Source organism: Lemur catta, chromosome 17 (genome assembly GCF_020740605.2).
Source record: "Lemur catta isolate mLemCat1 chromosome 17, mLemCat1.pri, whole genome shotgun sequence".
NCBI lineage: Eukaryota > Metazoa > Chordata > Mammalia > Primates > Lemuridae > Lemur > Lemur catta.
The window spans coordinates 39091056-39114588 of NC_059144.1; the positions used below are offsets into that span (position 1 = coordinate 39091056).

At 48.6% G+C, this 23533-nt stretch overlaps 1 protein-coding gene across 1 annotated transcript in view; it reads right to left on the reverse strand.

Moving 5' to 3' along the window:
* Positions 1-521: 521 nt before the first annotated feature.
* SLC13A3 (solute carrier family 13 member 3) overlaps positions 522-23533 on the reverse strand; it is a 64719-nt gene continuing 41707 nt past the window's right edge. Inside the window, exons 5-13 of the mRNA XM_045529611.1 lie at positions 23112-23297; positions 21109-21234; positions 18166-18261; positions 17082-17186; positions 15061-15158; positions 11512-11624; positions 6247-6408; positions 3721-3858; positions 522-2322 (exon numbers count right to left, since the gene is read on the reverse strand). Of these exons, the coding sequence (XP_045385567.1) occupies positions 2146-2322; positions 3721-3858; positions 6247-6408; positions 11512-11624; positions 15061-15158; positions 17082-17186; positions 18166-18261; positions 21109-21234; positions 23112-23297 (1201 nt within the window). The 3' untranslated portion in view covers positions 522-2145. The remainder of the gene's footprint in view (positions 2323-3720; positions 3859-6246; positions 6409-11511; positions 11625-15060; positions 15159-17081; positions 17187-18165; positions 18262-21108; positions 21235-23111; positions 23298-23533) is intronic.

The window sequence follows — 23533 nt, forward strand, 5'->3', positions numbered from 1 at the left end:
ATGGCTTTCTCATAAATTCTGGTGTAGATTCATGCATTTACTGAACACTTGCAATGTGCCAGAAACTGTTGTAGGTGCCAGGGTTGTAGCAGTACACAAAATAACATTTACGTTTTCATAAGTTTATATTCTAGAGGAAGAGAAAAATAATAAACAAAAAAAAAATAATACGGTATCCTAAGTACTAAAAAGAAAAATATGGCAGAATATGGGGGTGGGGAGCAACGAAGGTAATATCCTAGACAGGATGGACAGGGAAGCCTCTCTGGGAGGTGACATCTGAGCAGGGACTTGTGTAAAGTGAGGGAGGGAGCCAGGCACATATTTGGGAGCAGAGTGTTCTAGCAGCAGAACCACACATGCAAAGGCCCTGAGGCAGGAGGGTTGCCTTTTTGGCTGGAGAGGAGAGGGGAGAGTAGTTGGAAGTGAAGTCAGAGAGAGCAGCGCTGTGGAATCTCCAGGCCAGGAATTTGGTGCTCTGAAGCTCTGTTATGTTCAGAAAGGCAAGTAATCTCCGGGTCTAATGTTGATTAACATTCTTTATTTTACAGCATGTTTGATCAGAAGTATTTGGAATCATGATTCATCTGGTTACGAATCCTGTGGGTTTCTCTGTGAATGAACCTTCGGGTCCCACACAAGGGCACCACTCACCAGCCCCAGTGGGCCGTAACTGATTAAATACTGACGAGCTCACTTGAAAAGGAGGTGGAGCTCAACCTCCAAACCGGGGCCTCTCCCCCTGCGCTCTGGGAAGCACCCGTGACTCACTTTTGCTGTGTCAAGGACGAGTTCAGTCCCCGGGTGCTGCCTTCCTGGCCGAAGCAGCCGCACTGCTCCTTGGGGGAATCTCAGCCCTCCAAGGCACAGGAAGGGGAGTGTGAGGGTTCAGTGTCCCTCGGCTGGTGCCTTTTTGGATGCTGGGCTGACACTGCGCCTTCCCATTCCGCAGACACTTCCTGAGTGCCCGCCCTGCCGAATAACGTGCTATTCACTGGGGACGCCGAGACGGTTCTGCTTGAAACAAGGAGGGAGGAAATCCTCCAGGACATCCCTCTCGGCGCCAGGCTCATGGGAATACCTGTTTTCCCCATCTGTACAAGGGGACAATATTTTGCCTGCCTGAGACATTTTACCCTGGCCTTTTACAAGGCCCCAATTTATCTTTTGACTTTTCTCTCGCCCCTGAAACATGTGGCCTTTGCTAATTAAACATGCCTACCACTTGGAGTCGGGGTAAGAAGATAAAGACCAGCTGCCGGGACAAGAAGCAGCCGCTACCCTGCAGCCACAGAGGTCCCTGAGGGGCCTGGCTGGAGGGGCCATGGGTCACCTATGAGAAGGTGGGGCCCAGGCCTGGCCTGACCCCAGAATTATGGCTGAACCGAATCAGATTAAACAGGAGAATCCTAAACCTCTCGGGTAGAGATGTCAGCTGTGGTTTCTAGAACTCCCCTGGGGTTCTTGGGAGCCCAGAGAAACGGCAGGAAGGCTTTTCCCAGTCTCTATGTCCTCGGAAATTCCCGTCACCTGTCCTTCCCCCTGTCTCCAGGGATTGGAAAAAAAAAGTCTCTGGCTGCTGTGTGTTAGCAGAAGTGTTGTACGATTCAAACAACGGCTGCAGGATGGAAACCAGCCAAGCAGAACACACACTGATTGTGAACAGCTGGAACAACTGGACTGAAACATTGCAGCCCTAAAAGCCTCCCCCAGGAAAGTGATCCTTAAGACAAGAAGGTCTTTCTAGAGTGTAACCTAAAGTAGTCAGTGGGAGATAATATAAGCTGTGCCCATGGAGACAGATGGCCTCCTGTCCCAACTGTACAAGACAAACGCCATTCCAGATTTGCTGACTGTTGCCAAAATTGGGCTCTCTTGTATCCTAACCATATAACAGCTCACAGATAAAGAAGCTTGTTTCTCAGGCAGCATATCTGGAGATATCTGGGCATTGAAGTGCATGAGAAAGCGAAAGTGTCCTAGATAATGAGCCTGTGGACCTGAGTGGACCACTGGAGGTTACCCTCCTTGCTTGCTGCATATTGGATTACAGAAAAGAATTATTTGTCCTGTAGGGTCCTAGCAGCAGGTGGTGGTGACAGCCCTCTGGGAGAGCACAACCTAAAGGGAGTTCCCCAGGGGAATTCATAAGGTCTGAAGTGTGTTGTTGGCCAAGGTGGGTGGCAGTGCTGTGACATTGGCTGGGTGGGCAACAGCCCAATCCGGGAAGGTGCCCAGCTGGAAGATGCTCTGTGCCCAGGTGTTCATGGCCAAACTGAGCAGCAGGACACCCATCAGATTCATCAGGAGGCCTGTCCGCACCTGCAATGGAGCCACATCATACGAATGGGGACACCCAGGCTCAGACCCGAAGGCATGCACCCAAGATCCCACAGCTGGGATGTGACAGAGCCAGGACACAAACCCAGGCTGGTCAACACCCAAGACTCTTTGACCTCTACACTACCCTAGGCTGTCACTCAAAGAGGTGCAAATGTCCCCATTCACTGAGTGGTTTCTGGGTTCCAGGCACTGCGTGCAATGCTGTCATCAGAAGGTTATGTCACTTAACCCTGAAAGCAACCTTACAAAGGTTGTTATTATTAACCCCTATTTTACAGAAGAGGAAAATGAGGCTCAGAGAAGTTAGCTTGCCCAGGGTCTTGCAACTTAAGAATAATCTTGTCTGATTATTAAGCACCCCAACCTTAAACATACACCTGTACACACATGCACATACATACTCCCCCAAACATGTGTGCACATGCATGCACACATGTGTGTGCGTGCGCACATATACTCTCTCTATAGGTCTCTATAGGTCAAGACTATACTTGTCTATTAAGTAGTATTTTTCTTCTGTCTCCATCAACAGAAAGGCCCCTCCTCGGAGGCAGATCTGTGTCTCACGCACACTGCTGCGCCCCCAGCGGCCGGAACATAGAATGCACTCAGCAAATACTTGCGCGATGAATTCGCGAACAAGTTAATGAACGTCGCTGTCTCCCTGTGCCTGCTCTCTTCCCTGTTTGCTCTGGGCATCTCCTCCTGCCTCCCTCCCACTCTTGCTCTCTCTCCATTCGTTCTGCTGGGATCCCGTGCCTGGAGCCTGCGCCGTGAGTGGGTTAAGCAGACCGTCCTCGGCTGCGCCAGCTCAGAAGGACCGTTTGCGTCCCCACGCCCGCTGCACAAACGCCCCAGGCGGCCCTCGGAGAAGGAAGGGGCTGCAGGAGGCCGGAGAGCGGAGGGAGGAGCTGCTTCAGCAGGGAGCTTCAGGGACAGGGAACACCTCGCCAATGGCTGGGCCCTGCTGAAAGCTGGCGGGTCCCCCCCGCTGGCGCAGCCCCCGGCTTCTGTCTCACTCCTGGGCACGGAGGCCACCCTTGAGTCCCAGGGCGTGTCTGCGGCTCTCTCTCCTAAAGAGTCTCTTCTCTCTAAAGGCACAGAGCAGGTGGCCAAACAAGCAGGAAGAGAGCTGTGCCCGGAGAGAGGGGGAGCCCTTCGTTCCTGAAGCAAACTGTGGAAAGCAGTCAGCGCTTCCCGAAATTGTCTAAGTGTGAGAGTCCCCCCAGAGTGTCTGCTAAAAAGTACACTCCATTCCTGGTCCCACGCAGAAGGAGCTATTCAGAGACGGGGGAACGGGTGGGGGCCCAGGAGCCCTCGCCCACCGCCCGGGCCCACCCACCTCTCTGGCTTCTGCTAGAAGGTGCCCAGACTCACCATGTCTTTGGCCAGCAAGTGTCCCGAGGCAAAGGCGATCGAGTTGGGGGGCGTCGAGACTGGGAGCATGAAGGCATAGGAGCAGCCCACCGTGCCGGGGATCATCAGATACAGGGGGTGCACCCTCAGGCGGATGGCCTGGGCCGGGGAGGGGCGGGAGACAGCAGGATAGAGACAGGTACAGGGAGACCAGAACAAGAGACGGAGGTAGTTGGAAAGAGAGTGACACAAAGACGCAGAGGCAGAAGGACAAAGATACATAGGGGTGGGCAGAGTGACAGAACAATGGAGAGAAGAGAGAGTCGGAGAGAGAAATGCAGTCAGAAAGACAGACGCTCAGGCAGAGGGACAAGAAGGGAACCAGACAGGGAGAGGGTTAGTGACATTCCAAGTGCGGTTTCATCAGCGATGGGCTGGGGCGATCTATCTAGAACACTCCTTCTCAAATGTGAACACGCATCAGGACCACCTGGAGGGCTTGTTAAAACCCAGAGGGCCACCTCACCTTGCCCAGAGTGGCTGATTGGGCAGGTCTGGCTGCATGCAAGAATTTGCATTTCTAACAAGTTCCCCGGTTACGCTGGGGCTGCAGGCTGAGAACCAGGGCTCTGAAATCACCACCCCCCTGCCTGGTCCCTCCCTCAGCCAAACAACTGGCCTCTGGTTGCCTTTGCTTGGGGGTCTCACTGGATTTCAGAGATAAAGTGAGCTCAGGATGGCATCTGTTGGCAACCTTCTCCAAATTTCTAAGACTATGGATCAAAAGTGTCTGTGAGCTGGCCTCAGTCAGCGGGCCACCGGTTTGTCACCTCTTTCCCCTCTAAGTCTTTGGCAATTTACTTAAGATAGGATGTTTTGGTCCCTATAGGTAATTTTTGCAACCCAAAGCATATACTTTTACTCAAAAAGATCTAAAATCACCCCCTGTGTGTCAAATGTTTTGATTTTGATGATAAGCACAATTTATAAGAATGTGACCTTTTCGAGTGTCTTTTCCAGCAAAAGCTGCCCCTTATAAACCCTGCCGGGTCTTCTGCTTCCTTCCCTCCCCCATACCACGCATAGTACCCCCATTTCTCTCAATTTCCAGGTCCCTCAGATCCCGGGAAAGGGTCTGATTAAATCCAATCCCACCTAGCAAGAGTATGGGGACTCCCACCCTACAGCGCTGGTCGGAGTGTAAAATGGTGAGCTACTTTGGAGGGCAATTTGCTCATATCTAGCAAAATTTTAAATGCACATGCTCTTTGATCCAGCAATCTCAGTTATAGGAATTTCTCTAGGTGCCATCAAAGATGCACAGAACAGGCAGGGTCAAGGCAGCCTTGTCGATAATAGCAAAGTCTGGAAACACCTATATGTCCACTAGTTGGTGATTGCTTAAATATACTGGCAACTGTCGATTTATAATGGAATATTCTCCAGTCATTGAAAAATAACATAATGTATATCTGTGTGCTAATATGGTGTGACGTCCATTACAAATCGATGCAAAAAATTAAGCAAACAGAAACTAAACACAAGGTGATGCAGATAAGTGTGCCGTTTGCATACAAAGCATGTACTTGCAGCATTGATTTAATTTGATCAGTTTGGGATTATATGAAGATAATCATATGGTTTGGTCTTCTTTAATCTGCTTAAATATAAAACCATATTGATGGTCTCCTTTTTAAAATTCCTAGTATAAACTCTACCTGATTATGATACGTCGTTCTTTTCATGCAATCCTGGATTCATCTTGTTGTTTGCATCTCTGTTTATAGATGAGATCGAACTATAGCTTTCTCCTCCTTTGCTCTCCTTCTCTGGTTTGGCTGTCAGGGTTTTGCTAACCTTACACACGGATTGAATGGCTTTGTCTATTTTTCTGTGCTCATGAACAATTTGAGTGAGTTGGGAACCATCTGTGCCTTGAAGGCTTGTTAGCTCTCACCTGGTGATTTTTAGCCCAGTGGTTCTCAACCAGGTGGGGAAAGGGGGTGATTTGTGCCCCCAGGGGACACTTGGCAATGCCTGGAGACATTTTGGATTGTCACGATTTAGGTGAGCAGAGGCCGGGGATGCCGCTAAACATCCTCTAGTGCACGGGGCAGCCCCTGCAACAAAGAATGATCCAGCCCCAAATACCAATAGTGCTGAAACCCCTGCTGCAGAGGGAGGCTACGGCTTTGCCTACTGTTAGAATTTTTCCTATAGTTATTTATCTACTTGGATTTTCTGCTTCTTAATCCAAATTTGGTGATTTAGGTGTTCTAGAAAACTCCCCATGTCACCATGGGTTAATTTTCTCAAAAGAGACAATTGGAGGCACTTTGAAAATATTCACTCTGTTCATGTATGTCTGGAAGAAAAAAAAAACTAGTATTGAAAAAAATTGTACTGTGGTTCTGACACTTTTGTGCATTTTGGAAGAGACCAATGGCAACTGTAGCCCCCAGGGAAGCTCCGGGTAGCAGGGGAGAGATTCGGAACCTGTTTTGGGAGAGGGGTGCCCCTCCTCACCGCCCCCCGTAGGAGCCTCACCAGCTCCGCCAGCACCGGCAGGAAGATGATGATGGTGGCCGTGTTGCTGGCAAACTCGGTGAAGAAGGCGATGACGACAGTGATGAGCAGCACGGCCAGCGCAGGGGGCACGTTCTCCATGGGGTGCAGCTGCCCGCCGATCCACACAGACAGCCCCGACTCCTGCGGAGGGCACGGCAGCCCGTCACACCCCAGCCGCCCCCTCAGAGAGAGCTTGGGATGGATCACAACTGTACCCCTTCACAGATGGGGAGACTGAGGTGAGAGTGAGAAGCGACGTGTCCAGGGTCACACATTAGGGCCAGCAGCCCCTCTACCTCTTGAACTGCTCTCCACTCCACACCCCACAGGCCAGGGGCCCAACCCCCTGGGTCCCCAATAATCCATTTGGTTCTTACACCCCTAAGTTCCAACTTAAGCAGGAGAGGGAAATCGGACCTTCCATGGTAAATCTTCTCATCCTTCCAACAATGGTTATTAATTACCAAAATATCAAGGATTACTTATATAAAATATTCATTATTGTTATAATTATACAATACTCTATTAATATGTACCAAAAAAATTACATGTAAGATTTACTATATGTCATATAAATATAAAATATGTATCAGATATTTATCGAATGCAACACAATGTAATTATCAATACTAAAGATATTTATGGTCAGTAGTAAGGAAGATTAACACAATGAAGATAATGCAGATATTAACATTGTATTATTATTTGTTGACATAAGAATCACCACTGCTGAGGCTTCACAGGGGGCCAGGCACCTGCGTGCACTACCTTGTTGACCCTTCCCAGCCATCCCGTAAAGTAGGTATTATCTGTCCCTGTTTCACTGTGGAGGAACCTGACCTGGGAAAGTTTTTGTAACTTGCCCAAGGTCCCCAAAAGTAGCCACAGAGATAGACATCCACCTCCATTAGCTAACGCACTTCCACATGGCTCCCTACAGCTCAGCACCTTCCTCTGGATGCTCCAGTCTGTCCCTTCAACTCTTAATTAAGAACAACGCCCAGAGCTGGCCACTGTCCTCCAGGACAGAGAAGGGTAAAGAGGTTCCCCTGGACGTCACTCTCTCACCCACGCTGCAGAATTCTCCAGAAGTTACCCTATTCACAAGTATATAATATGCATATGTTCCACCCCACCTCTGCCCTTCCACCATCAAATACATTATCCTTAAATAACCCTGAGCCAACACGCCTTCATTGTGACCACAAAGGGCAAAGCAGAGGACGCCAAATTATGCTCGATGCTACCCCCTGGTGGTGCCATGGAGCAATGGCGCAATGAAGCTACAATGGCACGGTCCTAAGCAGAGGACGCCAAATTATGCTCGATGCTATCCCCTGGTGGTGCCGTGGAGCAATGGCGCAATGAAGCTACAATGGCACGGTCCTATAGGTTGTCTACTAAACACAGAGAGCAAAGCTGAGGCGTTAGGAGTTGATCAAGGGCAGAGATGGATTAGTCCCCTAACATTTAGAACCAAACGCATTTCTAGCACAGTCCTTTTGTCAGCCCTATACCAAAGAAACTCTATACATTTTCTTTTATGTTTAATAATCACTGCTCGTTCAGGACTTAAAATTTCATGAACGATTCTAGAATACTGTGTTCAATTTTTACATAAATAAAATAATATATTTGCCCCTACAATTTGACTTAAAATTTACCTTCAATGCACAAATCATAAGTGCTTAAAAATATTTTTTTCCCCTGGAAGCATCCTTGTATGATTAGGGTGTTTCTCATACAACTGCTGTTTGACACCTGGCAAATACGGTATGATGCAGAGTGGGGGCCCCAGCCTTTCTCCTGGCCCAGGGGGTGCTGCAAGGGGAAAATGAGGCCACTGGTTTTTCCCGTAGGCCACAGCCCTAGCAAAGAGACCTACCCTCGTGCGTGCAGTTAAACAGAGAGAGGTTGGAGGAGAGAATATTAATGACCTGGGTGAGTGAGAAGCCAAGCGCTTCCCTGTAGCTGGGCCTCTGAGTGACGGGCTTCCAGCCAGCGTCCCAGCGGCCACTCGGGCCTTGGCTCGGCTCCCACACTGGAGGGAGGTCTGGCAGCTTCGTGAAATGGGAACACCCCCACCTGCCTGGGGTTCTGCTGGGGACTCTCAAGAAACTTCACCTGCTCTTTCTTATTCCTGTAGGAATCGAAAGCTTCGTTTCCTCGGAAACACACAGCCCCACAGTGTTCCCAGGGACTCCACGGGCCAGCAACAGCCAAGGTCAGAGGCGGTATGGCCAGAGGGTCAGGAGAAAGGGCTCTGGAGTCAGACTGAGTTTGTTTCCCAGCTTCATCCTTTCTAGCTGTGCCATCCTGGGCATGTAACTTAACCTCTCTGTGCTTCAATTTCCTTATCTGTAAACCAGGGATACTAATAGTGCCTGTCCCAGGGGGTTATTGTTGAGAGAACAGAAGCTAACCTATAAAACACCCAGAGAAGTGGCTGGCCACTTGGTAAGTGCCCAATGCATGCCAACTGTAGTGAGTACCATCAAGACATGAGATGCCAGAAGTGGTGGAACTCAGAAATCGCCCAATGCAGTGGCTGTCAAACTGTGTTCCTTAGGGTCCCCCAAAGATGGCCAGAAGTACCTGAGGCCACTTTGCAGGATGTGGCTGGGGAGACTCGGTAAGCAGGATGATGCCCCCCTCTTCCTCTTCCTTCCTACTTCAACCAAGCTCTCTCCTCTTGGTCCCTTCAATATATAATAGGGTCACATCTCATAAGGAGGATGTTATGGTATAAGTTCAACGCTTCAAGTCAAAAATCCCCTGTGGCCAAAACGCCTTTAAAATTTTCTTAAAAGACTCTTAAAACACAGTAGGCTCGGCTGTGTGTATACAACTTTGTATAATAATTCTCAGGTAGAGAAAGCAGTGAATCAGATTGAAGGAAGGAAAAAAAAGAAGGCTTTATGCACATGTGTGAACAGCCAAACCACTGCACCATTTACAAGCTATGTGACCTTGGGCAAATTAATTAATATTTCTGTTCCTTGATTTGTTTAAGAGACCGCAGTAAGGATTAAATGAGTACACATAAAAACAGTCCCTGTACACAGTAAGCACTGAATGTGATTTATTGTTACTTATTATATTTAACAATTGCAGTATAGTGCTTACTCTGTGCCCAGCACTCTTCTAAGTACTTTTCTAATATTAACTTATTTAATCTTCATAAAAACCTCATGAAGCAGGTAATATAGATGCTCCTTAACTAATGATAGGGTTATGGCCCGATTTCACTAGGCCGACTATCCAATAAAATGGTAACAAAAATACACATGACTCAGATTTCTGGGACACAATGAGGGATGGGGGAGAGTATGTGTTTCTCTTTGCCTATAGAGTTTGCTCCACTCTGACTTAGTATCGGGCTTCTATAACCTCAATATATTTGTAGATAAGTTTATTGTGGTGATTAAACATATCTATAATATGTGTGTACATATATATATACACACATACACACATATTGTATGTGTGTATGCATATATATATATGTGAAGGCAACAGAGATAAGATCAATCTTCTATCCATAAGATAGTAAAAAAATAACAATAATAGTATGAAGATGGGAGTGGCTACTTTTTCGAGCACCTGGTATGTGTCAGCCATCTGCTAGGTACTGTCCATACACTACATTGTCAGTCCTCAGAACAGCCCATCTATAGGTCATATCAACAAATATTTGTTGAGCACTGGTATGTACCAGGATTCTTTTAGATGCCCAGAGCAGACTGGATAAGACAGATCTGGTCCCTGCCCTCCGGGAGCTTCCATTCTAGCAAGAGAGACAACCAATGAACAAACAGCCCCCAGGATCATGTCGGGGCTAGATGTGGGATAAAGGAGCCAGGTAGAGTCACAGGAGGCAGGGACTGGGGTGGGGGCTGCAGGCTGTGTGGGGGCCCAGGAGGGCGTCTCCATCTTGGAGGAGCTGAGACCTGAAGAGCGAGGACTCAGGGATCGAGGACTCAGGGATCGCAGGAAGAACATCCGACAAAGGAAAGGTGCTGGTGAGTCTCACGCGGCTGAGAAAGAGCAAGGGGCCAGGAGGGGAGTCCAGGAGGGGACAGAGGGAGGTGCCGGTGTTGGGCAGGCAGGCAGGGGCCAGGCCACATGCAGCCGTGTGCCCAGGGAAGCCTCTGAACTTGAGTTTAAGCACAAGGGGAGTCACGACTACATGGTTTGCAGCAGAAGACGGCAGGGGGGTCACTAAATTCAGTGAATTGCATGAGAATATACTTCCAGCCCTCAGAACCCGCACTGGGGAGCCCACACACCCAGGCTCATCCTGGACCGCATCCAAGGACCTCGAAACCCCATGCGGCCTGGCTGTGGCTTGGCAAAGGTCTGGGGCAGGGGCCAGGAACCAGGATGTGCCATAAGCATTCTGGTGCCGCCCGGGCCAGGCTGTGGCTGCCTGGGGAGGAGATGGTACCAGCAGAGGTTGGGGGAAAGGGGCGGCTTCTACACAAAGCCCCTGTTGAACAGAAACCCCGGCCAGCTGCCCAGGGCTGGGCCGAGAGCCAGACTGGCCTCCCAGCCTGCTCCGTGCTCCTGCAGCCCAGCCCCCACCGAGAGCCTGTGTTTCTCCCCACACCCCCCAGCTCAGAGAAGCCCCTAGGCTGCAGGGTCATCTCATCCAGCCCCCTGCCTCAGGGCCAGGCTGGGTTCAGATCACCACGGAAAATGGCACCATTTCTACAGAGTTGCTCAGGCCGTGAACCTCCGTGTCATCCTTGATTCTGAGTTTCCCTTCTCAACATCCAATCACAACAACCATAGATTCTAGAGCCAAACTATCTGGATTCTAATCCTGATCCCACAGCTGTGTGATGTTAGGCACGTTGCCTTACCTCTCTGTGTCTTGAGAGTGTGGGTAAGAATGGCATCTACCTCACAGCTGTGTTGGGAGGTTTAAGGATGTTTAACGGTGCCTGGCTTGGGGCGAGCACAAAATACTGTCATTCCTCTGTACTCAGAGCCCTTAAGCCATGTTATTATCAGCATTAGTGTTAATACCATGCCCATTGTGAGCTCCCTGAGGTCCAGATCATGCCTTTGTCCTCTCTTTCTCTGCAGCACCAGGCACTGAGCATGGGTGCAGGTGATTATCCCAGTTTGGGGAGCGAGGAAGCTGGCTGTACCTCCAGGCCCGTGAGGTTGCCCTGCTCTGACCCTGACCTGCCCCACCTCCGGGCTGCAGCCCACCCGTGGCTCCTGCCCGGGCCTTACCTCACAGGCTTTGGCCATGGCGAAGCCGCCTCCCAGGAGCAGGATGATGTTCCAGGGCACCGTCTCCTGGGCCTTCCTCCACGTCAGCAGCGGTTTTGTCTCCACATTGGGAGCTGGGCGGAGAGAGGGATTCCGCACACTCAGGGCCACCCAGCCCGAGGAAGGGGCCACCAGCCCCGCAGCCCCACCTTGTGGGGAGCCTCAGGGGTCCCCAGGACGTCAACGTCTGGCTCCAGAATCTGATGTGGAGCTTTAGAGTGAAACCTCACAAGCATCAAGACCGGGTGTCTGCTCTATTCAGAATGAAAGTCATTTTCATGACTCCCGCAGCTTGAGAATTTTCTAGAACTCCACATGCAGGACATCATTTAAATCTCCCAACAGGCCTTCAGCACAGGTGCTATTTTTATTCTCATTTATAAAAGAAAAGGCTTTCTTTGTATTTGAATGTGTACAGAGAGGAACAAAAGAGGAAGGAAACACAGAAAAATAGAAACTAAGCGTATGTTGGGCCCATGAAATTACGGGATGATTTTTTATTTCCTCAAAAGTGGCAGTGTGCTGCAGTGGTTAGAATGGGGAGTGGATCGGCAAACGTTTGCTGTGAAGGGTTAGAGTGAGTATTTGAGGATTTGCAGTCACACGTAGAGTCTCTTGTAACCACTCCGTCACTGTGGCATGAAGGCAGCCAGAGACCACGTACAAACACGTGGGCGCCGTGTAAATAAAACTCTATTTGCAAAAGCAGGTGCTGGGCCGGACGTGTCCCACAGGGGTACTGTGCTCTCCCCGGGCTGGAAGCACCGGCCTGGGGACAGGCCCTTGCGTGCCCTTGAAAAGTGACCTTGCCTCTTGGAGCCCGACGTCCTCAGCTGACACCTGGCACAGGATGAGGAGCTGGAGGGTCCCGTGAACACTGACTGAGGCAGTGGTGGGTCTGCAGGCGGAGGGGGCATTTCAGTTTAGGTGACAGTTGCAGCCCCAGCGTCTAGAACAGTGTCTGGCTCCTGACAGTTACTCCGTACGTATTTGCCAGACGATGGCTGTGACACACTTAGCCCAGTGCTCGGTGCAGAGAAAACACTCCTGAAATAGGGTTTTTCTCTGCGAGCCGTGGCCAGGGAGGCAGGGAGGACAGGTCTGGCTCCTTCATGGCGGTTCCCCACCTCCCAGGACACTCCCTGGTTAAGCAATCATTGATATTTCACTTCTCCTTTTTAGCTTTTTCCAAATTTTACACAGTGGTTTATGTAAAAGATTTTATAACCAGGACATAAAGATGATAAAAGCTACTTAATGAAATCCCCCCAGCAGCTAGCAAGCAGCCCACAGGTGCATGTACGCAGGGCAGGTGTTACATGCCGCCAGGGGATTCTTGGGCCAAATGCAACACACAAGTAAGCCCAGAACTGGAAGGGGTGACTGGAGATGGCAGGTGGCCCCATTCTCTGCCTGCAGGGGATAAAATATTATTTCACTACAGGGGAACAAGAGGTCTGAAAAGGTAGAGTGACTTGCCCCACATAGCAGGTAAGGGTGGGACAGGGGAAGGCAGACGGCCCTGAACGTGGGTTAGGTAAGGCAGATGGAATGGCGAGTGCTTATGGAGACCGCCTGCTGCCGCGTACTAAGCCGCAGGTAACGTCGGCTATTATTGTTTTCGTTGTTTTCCCAGCCCTGTGCCCTTGCTGCTGTCTTACAGGCACAGCCTCTGACTATGTGGGTTTCCCACTTCCAGCTCAACTTGTGCCAGCCGGCCGTCTAGGACAGTAGCTCAAATCACAGGCTTTGCACTAGATTTGAATCCTAGCTCTGCCGTGTGGCTTGGGCCAGTGGCTCTACCTCTCTGAGACTCAATTTCCTCATCTGCAAAATGGGGTCACAGCTCTTCCCACCGGGACTTACTGGCAAGATGAAACGAACCCCTGTGTGCAAAGGGCTCCACCCAGGGCCCTGCCCAGAGCAAGACGTTGGTTATTTATTTAACAAATATATGTTGAGTTCCTACCATGTGTCAAACACTCTTCTGGGCACTGGGGATACAGAAGGGGCCAAAACAGAGAAAATTCTTCTCCCCAGGGAACTTATGTTGCAGGCAGGTGGTAAGCATATAAATATAGAATGTCAGGAAATTGCACGTTTATGAAGAAAAATAAAATCTGGTAACAATACCGAGTGACAAAGGGTGCTTTTCTAGAAGGTGTAGTCAGGGAAGGCTTCTCTGGGAGGTGGCACTTGGACAGAGCCCTGAATGAAGCGATGGAGCGAGTCGTGCAGCTATGAGGACACAGAGGGCAGAGGGGAGACGGAGTCATCGTCATCACCAGCATTGCCCCCCGCTTGTCAACCACGAGCACGGTCCCTGGCACCTTCTCTCCATGGAAAGGGTGACCCCTTTCTAAGGCCTCACAGAGTCCTGAGTGCCGAATACTAGAAAGTATCAGCTCGAGCAATCCTAACTTTGCACGTCACTCCAAAGCCAAAGAGCAATTTAACGGCATTTTCGTGCCTAATAGCAATATCGTGCATATTTTCTCAGCTGGCTCTGCAGGAATGTCACCCCAGTGAGTGGAGACGGTTTCTCACTCTCCGGAAGCTGAGGAGAAGACACGATAAGGGAACGGACGCTATAAAAAAACGAGACTGAAATGAAACAGAAGCCATAAAGATGCAAAAACTGAGACACAGGAGGAACTCTGAGGAGGTCGAGAAGTGGCAAGCAGAGGGAGTGGCGAGGACAGGCAGGGGGGTGGGGACAAGGATGGGGAGAAAAGCTGAGTCCCCTTCAACCGCGGAGCCCGCCAGCCCACTGGCTTTGATTTCCTGGTGGCAGTGGCAGCGTCACGGTCTGGTACACATCTGCTGGAAACCCAGTGGGGCTACCAGTTGGTGTCTGAAGGCCAGCCTAGAGACGTTTGGTGACGGGGACGCCGTGATTTTTTAAAAACTGAATTTAAACTCCAGGCAGTTTTGCCTCAGCCCCACCACTTCCTACTCAGTTGAAACCCAGCGTGGGTTTCCCGTGCCTGGCTCCGCAGGCGACCCAGGTGCCAGTCCTGCTTTGGGCCAATGGGTTGCCAACATTTTTGTGCTAAGAGTCAGAGAGTAAATATTTTTGGTTTTGTGGGCCAAGAGGCAAAGTTGAGGCTATTGTGTAGGCACTTACGTAACTAAAGAAAATAAATTTCCACAGATTTCTTGAGGAAATGCAAAACTTTATTTATGGGACACTGAAATTTGAATTTCATGTAACTTTCAGGACTCATGAAATATTTTTCTTTTGATTGTTTTTCGACCATTTAAATATGGGAAAACCATGCTTAGCTAATGGGCTGTACAAAAACAGCAGCTGGATTTGGCCCAAAGACTGCAGTTGCTAACCCCTGTCCTGGACTGTCACCTTGGGTGGCCCTAAGTGCTCAGACAGCGAAGGGGGAACAGGCAGGGTCACGTGGTTACTACCATGGGGCTGCTCCAGGCCACTGATCACCGCGGGCCACGCCACAGTCCTCCCTGAGCCCACCGAGACCCCAGCCTTGGCCACCTTACCTTTGAAGTCAAACCACCACTTGAGAGAGGGCTTCTGGGACGGGAAGAAGAACAAAATGATGATAATAGCCACGCCGGTGACAGCATCAGAAAGAAACCTACAAATGAGAAGGCCCCAAAACATGTGACTCCACGCATCTCAGCAGGCACAGTTTGGCAGATTTGCAAATGAGGATTTGTGGGAATTAGGCCTGCTGTGAGGGGGCATTGTTGGAGGCTGTGCCACCGGATTCTGTCCCACTGCACCCAGCACGACGCAAAAGCCCTTTATGCACAGCTCCCTGGCCATGAGATGCTGCTGGAGCCCAAAGAAACCCGTATCTTCCCCATCCTAGGACTTTAGGAAGAAGGACTTGGCCAAAGAGGAAGAATCTGAGAGCCACAGAGTATTCCGGTCCATGGAACCCCCATAAATCACTCTAACCTGGACCCCCGTAAGAGCCGCGTGTGTATTTGTTCAGCTTGTGCTTGTACCCCTCCTGGGGCGGGCAGCTCACCACATGGCAATGCGGCCCACTCACACCGGTAGAGCCTAGATAGATGCCACCTTACAACCTAACCATCACCTCTGAAGCATCCACAGTGTCCTCTGGGGGAGCCGTGTCAACATTAAGCCCTTCGGGCAGGCATCTTCCATTCCAGATGGGGAATCGCAGGGTCAGAGAGCAGAAACAACTTGCTCAAGACCAGACTGTGGTCTGTGGAGATGGGTCTTGAACCCCAGATTGTTCTGGCTCCAAGTTCAAGGAATCCCAGAGCCCACTGCTAACAAAAGCTCTCTCAGCTCACACGTTTGGAAAGAAGAGTATTCAAATAGCCAAGAAGTTGGGAGAGAGGGTCAATATCACTATAATCAAAGAAATACAAATCGAAACCCTAATGGAATACCATTCAGCTGCCAACAGTCAAAACTTGAAAAGGTGGATACAACCTGGTGAGGGTGTTGGGAACATAGCCTGGTGGTGGGAGAATAAAGGAGTTTAACCTTCTGGAGGGCATATTTTTGAGAAATATTTGAAAATTTTACATGTGAATACTCCTTGATCCAGTTATTCTACTTCTGGGAATTTATCCTCAGGAAAGAATTGGACTCTTGTGCACAGATTATGTACAGGGATGTTCATGATCAATAAGAGCAAAGAAAAAAAAAAAAGGAAGGTTTTTGCTAGGGACATGTTTAAATAGTGTCCCAACCACATTATGAAATACCCTGCATCAGTTTAAAAGAAAAGATAAAAGATAATGTCAATCTTTATGTATTGGCATAGAAATACGACAAAAAAGATCAAAATACATAACATGCCCGACAAGACACCCTGTGACCTGGCCCTCACCGGCCCTTCCAGCCATGTCTCACCCATTTCCCTCCCTTCTCACCAGGCCTGCGACACACACGGGGCTTCTTCCCATTCTTCCAACTGCTAAGTTTCAGGTTTCAGTAGGAGACACTCCCAATGTGTCTCCACTGCTTTTAACTATCCCAAATCAATGTTCCCATCCCATTATTTCATAATATAGCCCTCTCATGCCTTCCTTCATAGCACTTACTACAATTTGCAGTTATTTTGTTGTCTAACTAGTTGCTTTTTACTGTGTCCCCAGCATCCTGCATAGTGCTTAGTACATAATAGGCTCTCAATAAATGCTGATTAAATGAATGAATGAATGATTTACTCAGAATCACACAGTTCGTAGTGGCAGAGCTAGACTTCAAACCCAGTTTTGTTTGATTCCCAAGCCAAAGCTCCTAACACGTGAGAAACCAAATGTTTTCCAAACCTAAACTCTTTTGAAAGTGAAATAGGGACCCATTATTAATTATATTGATTATTGATTATTGATTACTATAATTATTAATTGTTATTGATTGTAATATAATAATATAATGGTATTAATATTAACACAATTACTATCATAACCTGGACATGTGTCTCCCCAGCCATACGGCCTCTCCAGGTCCAGGTGGCCCCTCCCAGAATCCTCCCTGTTGGACTCCATCCTGGGGGTCCCCAGAATCTCACCCGGGAGTGAAGAAGCTGGCCCAGCCAGGGATGAACTTCGGGTCCCGGGAGAAGAGGAGGATGGCGAACATGCAGAAAAGGACTAAAACAGCCTGTTCAGCAAACCTGTGGCACAGATACGCAGGCACAATGGTGACCCTGGGTTTCAGGCAGATGGCAGCATGGGGCGGGCGGGGGCAGGTGCCCACAGGGCATGACTGGGCCCAGGCCCCACCTCTGAGAAAGCTGAAAGAAATAATCCACTCTCCGGGAAGTCCCCCGAGTGAGGGGAGGAGTGCCCCGTGGCATAAGTAATTCATGTCCTGGGGCTTCCACACTCCCTCAGGATCCTTCCTGAGCATTAAGCCATCCCTGTCCCCAAACTGTTTATATCGTTATGACTGGGAGTTTGCCAGAGCCCTATGGAAAATCAAAGAGAGAGAAAGAAAGTGAGAAACACAGACAGTGTCAGAAAAGCTGAGAGAAAGGGAAACAGACAGACAGAAATGGAGGTAGGCAAAGAGAGAGGGGACAGTCAAACAGAGAGAGACAGACAAACACACGAGGGAGGAAGATGACAGACACACAGGGAGGGTACAGTCATGGAGAGATGGGAGGACACAGGTGGAAAGAGAATCCCCAAATGTTGGAGGAAATAGCTGCCCAATGTACCCATTTCACAGACTGGGGAGCAGAGCCCAGAGAGGGTTAGCGCCTTGCCCAAGGCCACACAGGAATTTAGTGGCAGAGCCAGTCCTTGAACACAGGCCTGCTGAAGCCTAGTGATTATCACCACAGGAGAAACATGAATTAAACAAGGTCTGAGAAACCACCTGAGACAGTGTCAGATATCCTGTGTACCAGCAGGGAAAGGGTGCGTTATGTGGAAAGGTGGCACATCCATCCCCAAGTGAACCCCAAGGGGCTTTTCCGTCCTCAGGGATCTACCACCAGGGCAAGAGGCTGACTGTGGAAGTCACTTCCCTTCCTCCACCTCCGGGCTTCCAGGCCATCAGTTCTGAAATTCCCCTGGGACTCAGCCCCCATGACCCCAAGTCCAGCCAGGAGGGAGCTCTCCTGAAAGCCTAACGCCTGGCTCACGCACTTGGTGGGCCCCAGGTTCTGGAATTCTTCTCGAATCACAGCTCGAGCCCTGTCTTCTGCCTCAGCTCTTATCTTGGATTTCTTCTTCCCCCAGCCCCTGAAACAGAAAGTGGGTGATTAGGAGTGGCCACTGCAGATAGGACTAACCTTCTCACCTGCCACCACCCCCTCACCTGGCCACGCCACATCACCTCTGTTCTGATCACCAGGTGTGTGATGACTGGTCTTCCTGCCTCTGCTCTTCCTTTTCTAAAACTGCTCTCCCCACCTGTAGCCTGGTTGATCTTTGAAGAATGTGAATCTGATCATGTGACTCCTGGGCTTAAACTCTTTTAGTGGGTCAAACAGGCACATGAATAAACAGACAAATCAATGGGAAAATGTCCGGAGCGAGACTCAATCACAGATGGAAATCTGTTGTATGATAAAGTTGGTAACTCAGACTGCTGTGGAAAAGACGGGCCAGTGAATGTGTTGGCCACAGAGATCGCTGGAGTACGTCTCTCTGTCTGGGCTCCACTGGGGGAATGCGCCAATGGAGGCATGGCTGGGAGGAAGAGTTCTCACTGCATATCTCTTTGTAGCGTTTTGATTTCTGAGAACTATATGTGGTTGTTGCCTATCCAAATTAAATAAACAAGTGAATTTTGAGAAAACAAACAAACCCCACAGTGGCTCTTTTGTGTGAAGATCAAACTCCCACAAGGCCTTCAGTAATCAAGTCCAGGGTTTTTCAACCCCAGCACTGTTGACATTTGAGGCCAGATAATTCTTTGTTGTCCGGTGCATTGTAGGAAGTTAAGCAACATCTCTGGGCTCTACCCACCAGGTGCCAGTCGTACTTCCTCAGTTGGGCCAACCGAAATATCTGCAAGTGTTGCCAAATGACCTCTAAAGGGGCGGGCAAAATAATCCCCTGTTGAAAACTCCTGTCTCCTTCCCTAGCCTCGTCTCCCACAAATCTGCCCTGAACTCAGTCACTTAACCTTCTCTCAGTTCCAGAACATTCCTTGCTACCTCAGGGCCTTTGCACCTGCTATTCTATCTCCCTAGATTGATCTCTATTCCCATCTCCTTCCCTCCATTTACTGAGTCAAGTCTGCCCATTATTCATACCCAGTTCAACAGTCAGTTCCCCAGGAAAGCCCTCCTGACCTCCCAGGTTGGGTGAGTCGACCTGTGCACACCTCGCGTTGCACTCTTCTTGTCCTTCGTGGCATTTATCACCACTTGTCATCATTGTGTGTCTCCCCCATCTAGGTGGTAAGCTCCCCAAGGGCAGGGATGACCTCTGCCTTGGGTGCTGCTGCCTCCTCAAGACCCATGACAGTGTCAGGCACATAGTAGGTGCTCAGCAGATATTTGCTGAGTGAAGATGGAGTCATGGGACTAGCCTGGAACTTCACTGTTACCCGCTCAGAAGCACCTCTCTCCTTGGGTTTCCTCGGAGGCCAAGTACTACAGGTGCTACGAAAACATGCAGAAAAGACAAACGGCCTCTGTTGCAGGCCCAGTCCCAGTTTACACACTCTTTCTCCTTTAGGCTTTATTTCTGCTGTAGCTAGCTAATTTTTATCCTCAATCTGCAAGTGAAGAAATTAAAAGCTCAGGGAGGTTCCAGAATTGCTCAAGATCACATAGAACCATGATTCGAACTCCTGTCCATCTGAACCCAAAGTCTAGGCTTGCTTCTCTGGGTCAAGCTGGCTTTGGACCCTGAGTTTCTGCTATCAGGAGTCCTGGGAGGCATTTGAGTCAAGGACCATCGCATCAGAACCTTTCTATTCTCAAAGCATTTTCACGTATCTTTGCTCCAGAGTTGCTTCTACTGGTCCCATTCTACAGATGAGAAAATTAAGGCCTAGAGACGAGGGGAGGGGACTGGGCCAGAGAACAACTTTAGAACATGCCTGCCACCCCATCCCCAGCTCTGAGCTGCATCTCCTCTTTTGGTATTTCTCAACCTCCAGGCATTCATAACCTACCTTCACAAGCATTGCTATAACTGCACCTGGATCTCATATTTGCTTCATATTTTCCTGCAAAAAGTCTCATCATTTTAATTTTAAAAATGTATTTAAATAGAGAACTTTATATCAGTCCCATAAATAGAAAATAAGAATCACTTGTAATACATAGAAAGTAACCACAAAAATAAATATATCAGCAGGGCATGGTGGCATACACCTGTGGTCCCAACTACTGGGAAGGCTGAGGTGGGAGGATCACTCGAGCCCAGGAATTCAAGACCAGCCTGGACAACACAGCAAGATCCCATCTCAAAAAAAAAAAAAAAAAAACCCAGCCAAAATAAATAAGTAAATAAATAAATGAAAGCAAAGCACCGCTATTATATTTTGGCTAGACACCATTACTGGCTTACGTCTCTGGGCCTGAAACTTGCTCTTTCTTTGTTTAAAAGGCTGATTCAGAAATGTTAGAGAGCTGGTAAAGTTTCTCCAGCACTCAAGTGAAACTTTCTCCTCAACATAAGCTGATTGAGTTGATGAGAGTTGAAACATTCTTCCCACAATGTGTTTTGATGTTATTTAATACCTTGTTCTCATGCCACCCCAGATTATCTTCTCTACCGGGGCCCCACAAAATGGGAAACAGTGCATTCCTCTCTCCTCTGGTCATGAGTGTTTATCTTATTTAAAGACAATACTATTAATAATCATTAATGATAGGGGACATTAACTGAGAGCCTGGGGTGGCGGGCAGGCCATACACACTCCCAATCCTCATGTCCCTGGAGGTCAAGACACGAGGATATGACATGAAGTGACAATAAGCATCCACAGCGTCCGCAGGTAGAGACTGAGGCTAGGCAGGCCGCTCCCTGGTGAGCCGGGAAGCCGGGATCCAACACGGTTCAGTCTGGCTGCAAAGCTCCAGTGTTTCTGCTCCCCCACTCCCCTCCCGAGAAGAAAGCTCCAGGTACCTCAAGCTCATCCCCCCATAAAGGAAGGAGATCCACAGCCAGCCTGCCAGCAGGAACAGCAGCATCAGAGGGAAGGCGAAAATGAACCAGGAGCCGAAATTCACCACGTCGCACTGGGGGAAGAAACTAGAGACAGAGGGAGATGAGAACAGAAGGAGGGCGGCCGTCGATGTGGGGAGCCGCGGGGTGCAGGGGCGTACCCGCAGCAGGGGGTCAAGAGGGCAATGAGAGGGGCCCTGGGGTCACGGGAACCTCCCTTTACCCTTTTATTAATCAACCTAGCACATGCATTTCCCATCCCCGCCAACAGAAAGCACTCCTTTCCTCTTCTTTGGGGGCTGCTGGATTCTGACCTAGTGGGACCACAGAGCCTGCAGTCAGACCGCGTGAGTGAAGGGGGCTAGGCTGGACCTTATTAAGGGGGTCAGCGGCTATTTGCTCCCCTGATGGTGCAGGCCCAGTAAGCCCAGATCTAGGTTTTTGCTTGAAATTATGTGATATCCAAATGTTGGCAATTTATTATACTGTATATATGAATGTGGGAGCCAAACAAAGCACATCTGAGAACTGCAACCTCTGCTCTACTCATTATGTATCATATATCCCCCTAGACCCTAAATGTTGGTCCCAAACACTGGTGAGGTCCATGAGTTCTTTTTCTGCTAAACAGTGTCCAAACAGTTTTGTTAAGACCTCATCAAGCCTGAAAGGACTGAAGGCAATAACACTCAATGCTGGTGACGATATGGGAAAATAGGCAGACTCCTGATGCCTGTTCATTGGAATAATCTTTTCTGGAGAGGAATTTTGTAAAATGCATTAAGAGTCTTAAAAGTGTGCATTGCCCTTATACCCAGAAATTCCACTACTAAAAATATATCCTAAAAAAAAAACCCAGAAATGTAGTCAGGAATGAATGTGCTATACATAAAAGGGTAAAAGGAAGTTACACAGTGATGTGTATAAAAGTATATGAACACAACTTATTCACAGACTTTTCTCAATAAATAAACCAAAATATCATTGTTTTATTTGCATTGTATTTATTATGCAATAGTAAATAATCTCATTTATTATTATTGCATAATAAATAAGCAAACAAATGAAAATATTAATAAACTCTATATAGTGGGATTCTGGGAGATTTTTATGCTTTTCTTTTTCTTTATCTGTACTTTCCACCATAAATAAGTACACATTTGTAATGAGACAAAATAAAAATATTATTTTAAAAATATGAAAATATCAGAAGATATGTGGTCACATAATTCATAATAACAGAATAATAATTATAAAATGAAAATGATCTAAATGTTCATGATTAAATAAAATATGACACTTACCCCAAGTAGCATAATATATAGTCATTAAAAATTATATTTTCTAAAAAATTTTAGTGATAAAATCAGACTATAAAACTATATGAACAGTATGATTACAATAATGTTAAATACATATATTTAATGTATGGACATAGAAAAGCCTAGAAATAAGTCAGCTAAAATATTAACAACAGATTAAATGTATTTTAAACTTTCAATTTTTGGGGGCATTTTCCAAGTGTAATCAGAATAAACCAACAAAATGTATTTGGGGAACAAGGGCCAAGGGACTGCTTAGGACGACCATTTCTTCTGTCTCCCTCCCTCCCTGCCAGGTCTACACATGGCACTTTGTTAGGGAGGACGGACGTACCCAAACCACCCACATAAAACAGCACCCCACTCTCATCACCTCCACCCTCTTACCCGCTTTTTAAAATTTCCTAACATATCACACTGATACATGATCCACGCATTTGCTCTTTCACATACTGCGTGTCCCTGTTGCCAGAACGGAAGCTCCCCAAGGGCAGGCATGCTGCTGGGGTTTGTGCATCGCTGTGTCCCCAGAACCCTGGCCAGTGGAAGGCCCTCAAGGCACATTCCCCGCATGCTGAGTGAACGAAGGAGGAGGGGGACAAGGAGCAGAAGCCTGGGTGCCGGGGGGACACTTGCTTTTACCTCTTGAGCTGGCCGAGCAGGATGAGGTTGGGGGCCGTGCCCGTGAGGGTGGCCGTGCCCCCAATGCTGGCGGAGTAGGGGATGGAGATGAGGAAGCCCTTCCAGATGTTCCTGCGATATTCCTCCTCTTTCTTGGAGTCAGCCAGCAGGTCCAGCGGCGCCTCCACCTCCTCGGGGTGCCCTTTGCTTTAAACAAACCCAAAGAGAACCCATTCAGAACACACGGAGAAGCCACTGTGCACTGCCCGGGGCTTGAGGGAGCTAAGCGATTTTTCTGGAAGGCAATTTGGCACAGGCATCAAAAACCTTCAAAAGTGTACCTCCCTTCAGCTCAGATAGTCTCCTCGAAGAATTTGCCCTAAAGAAATAGATAAATGCCTCAAGTGTAGGTACAAGAGAGTTCGCCATGGCATTAAATATAA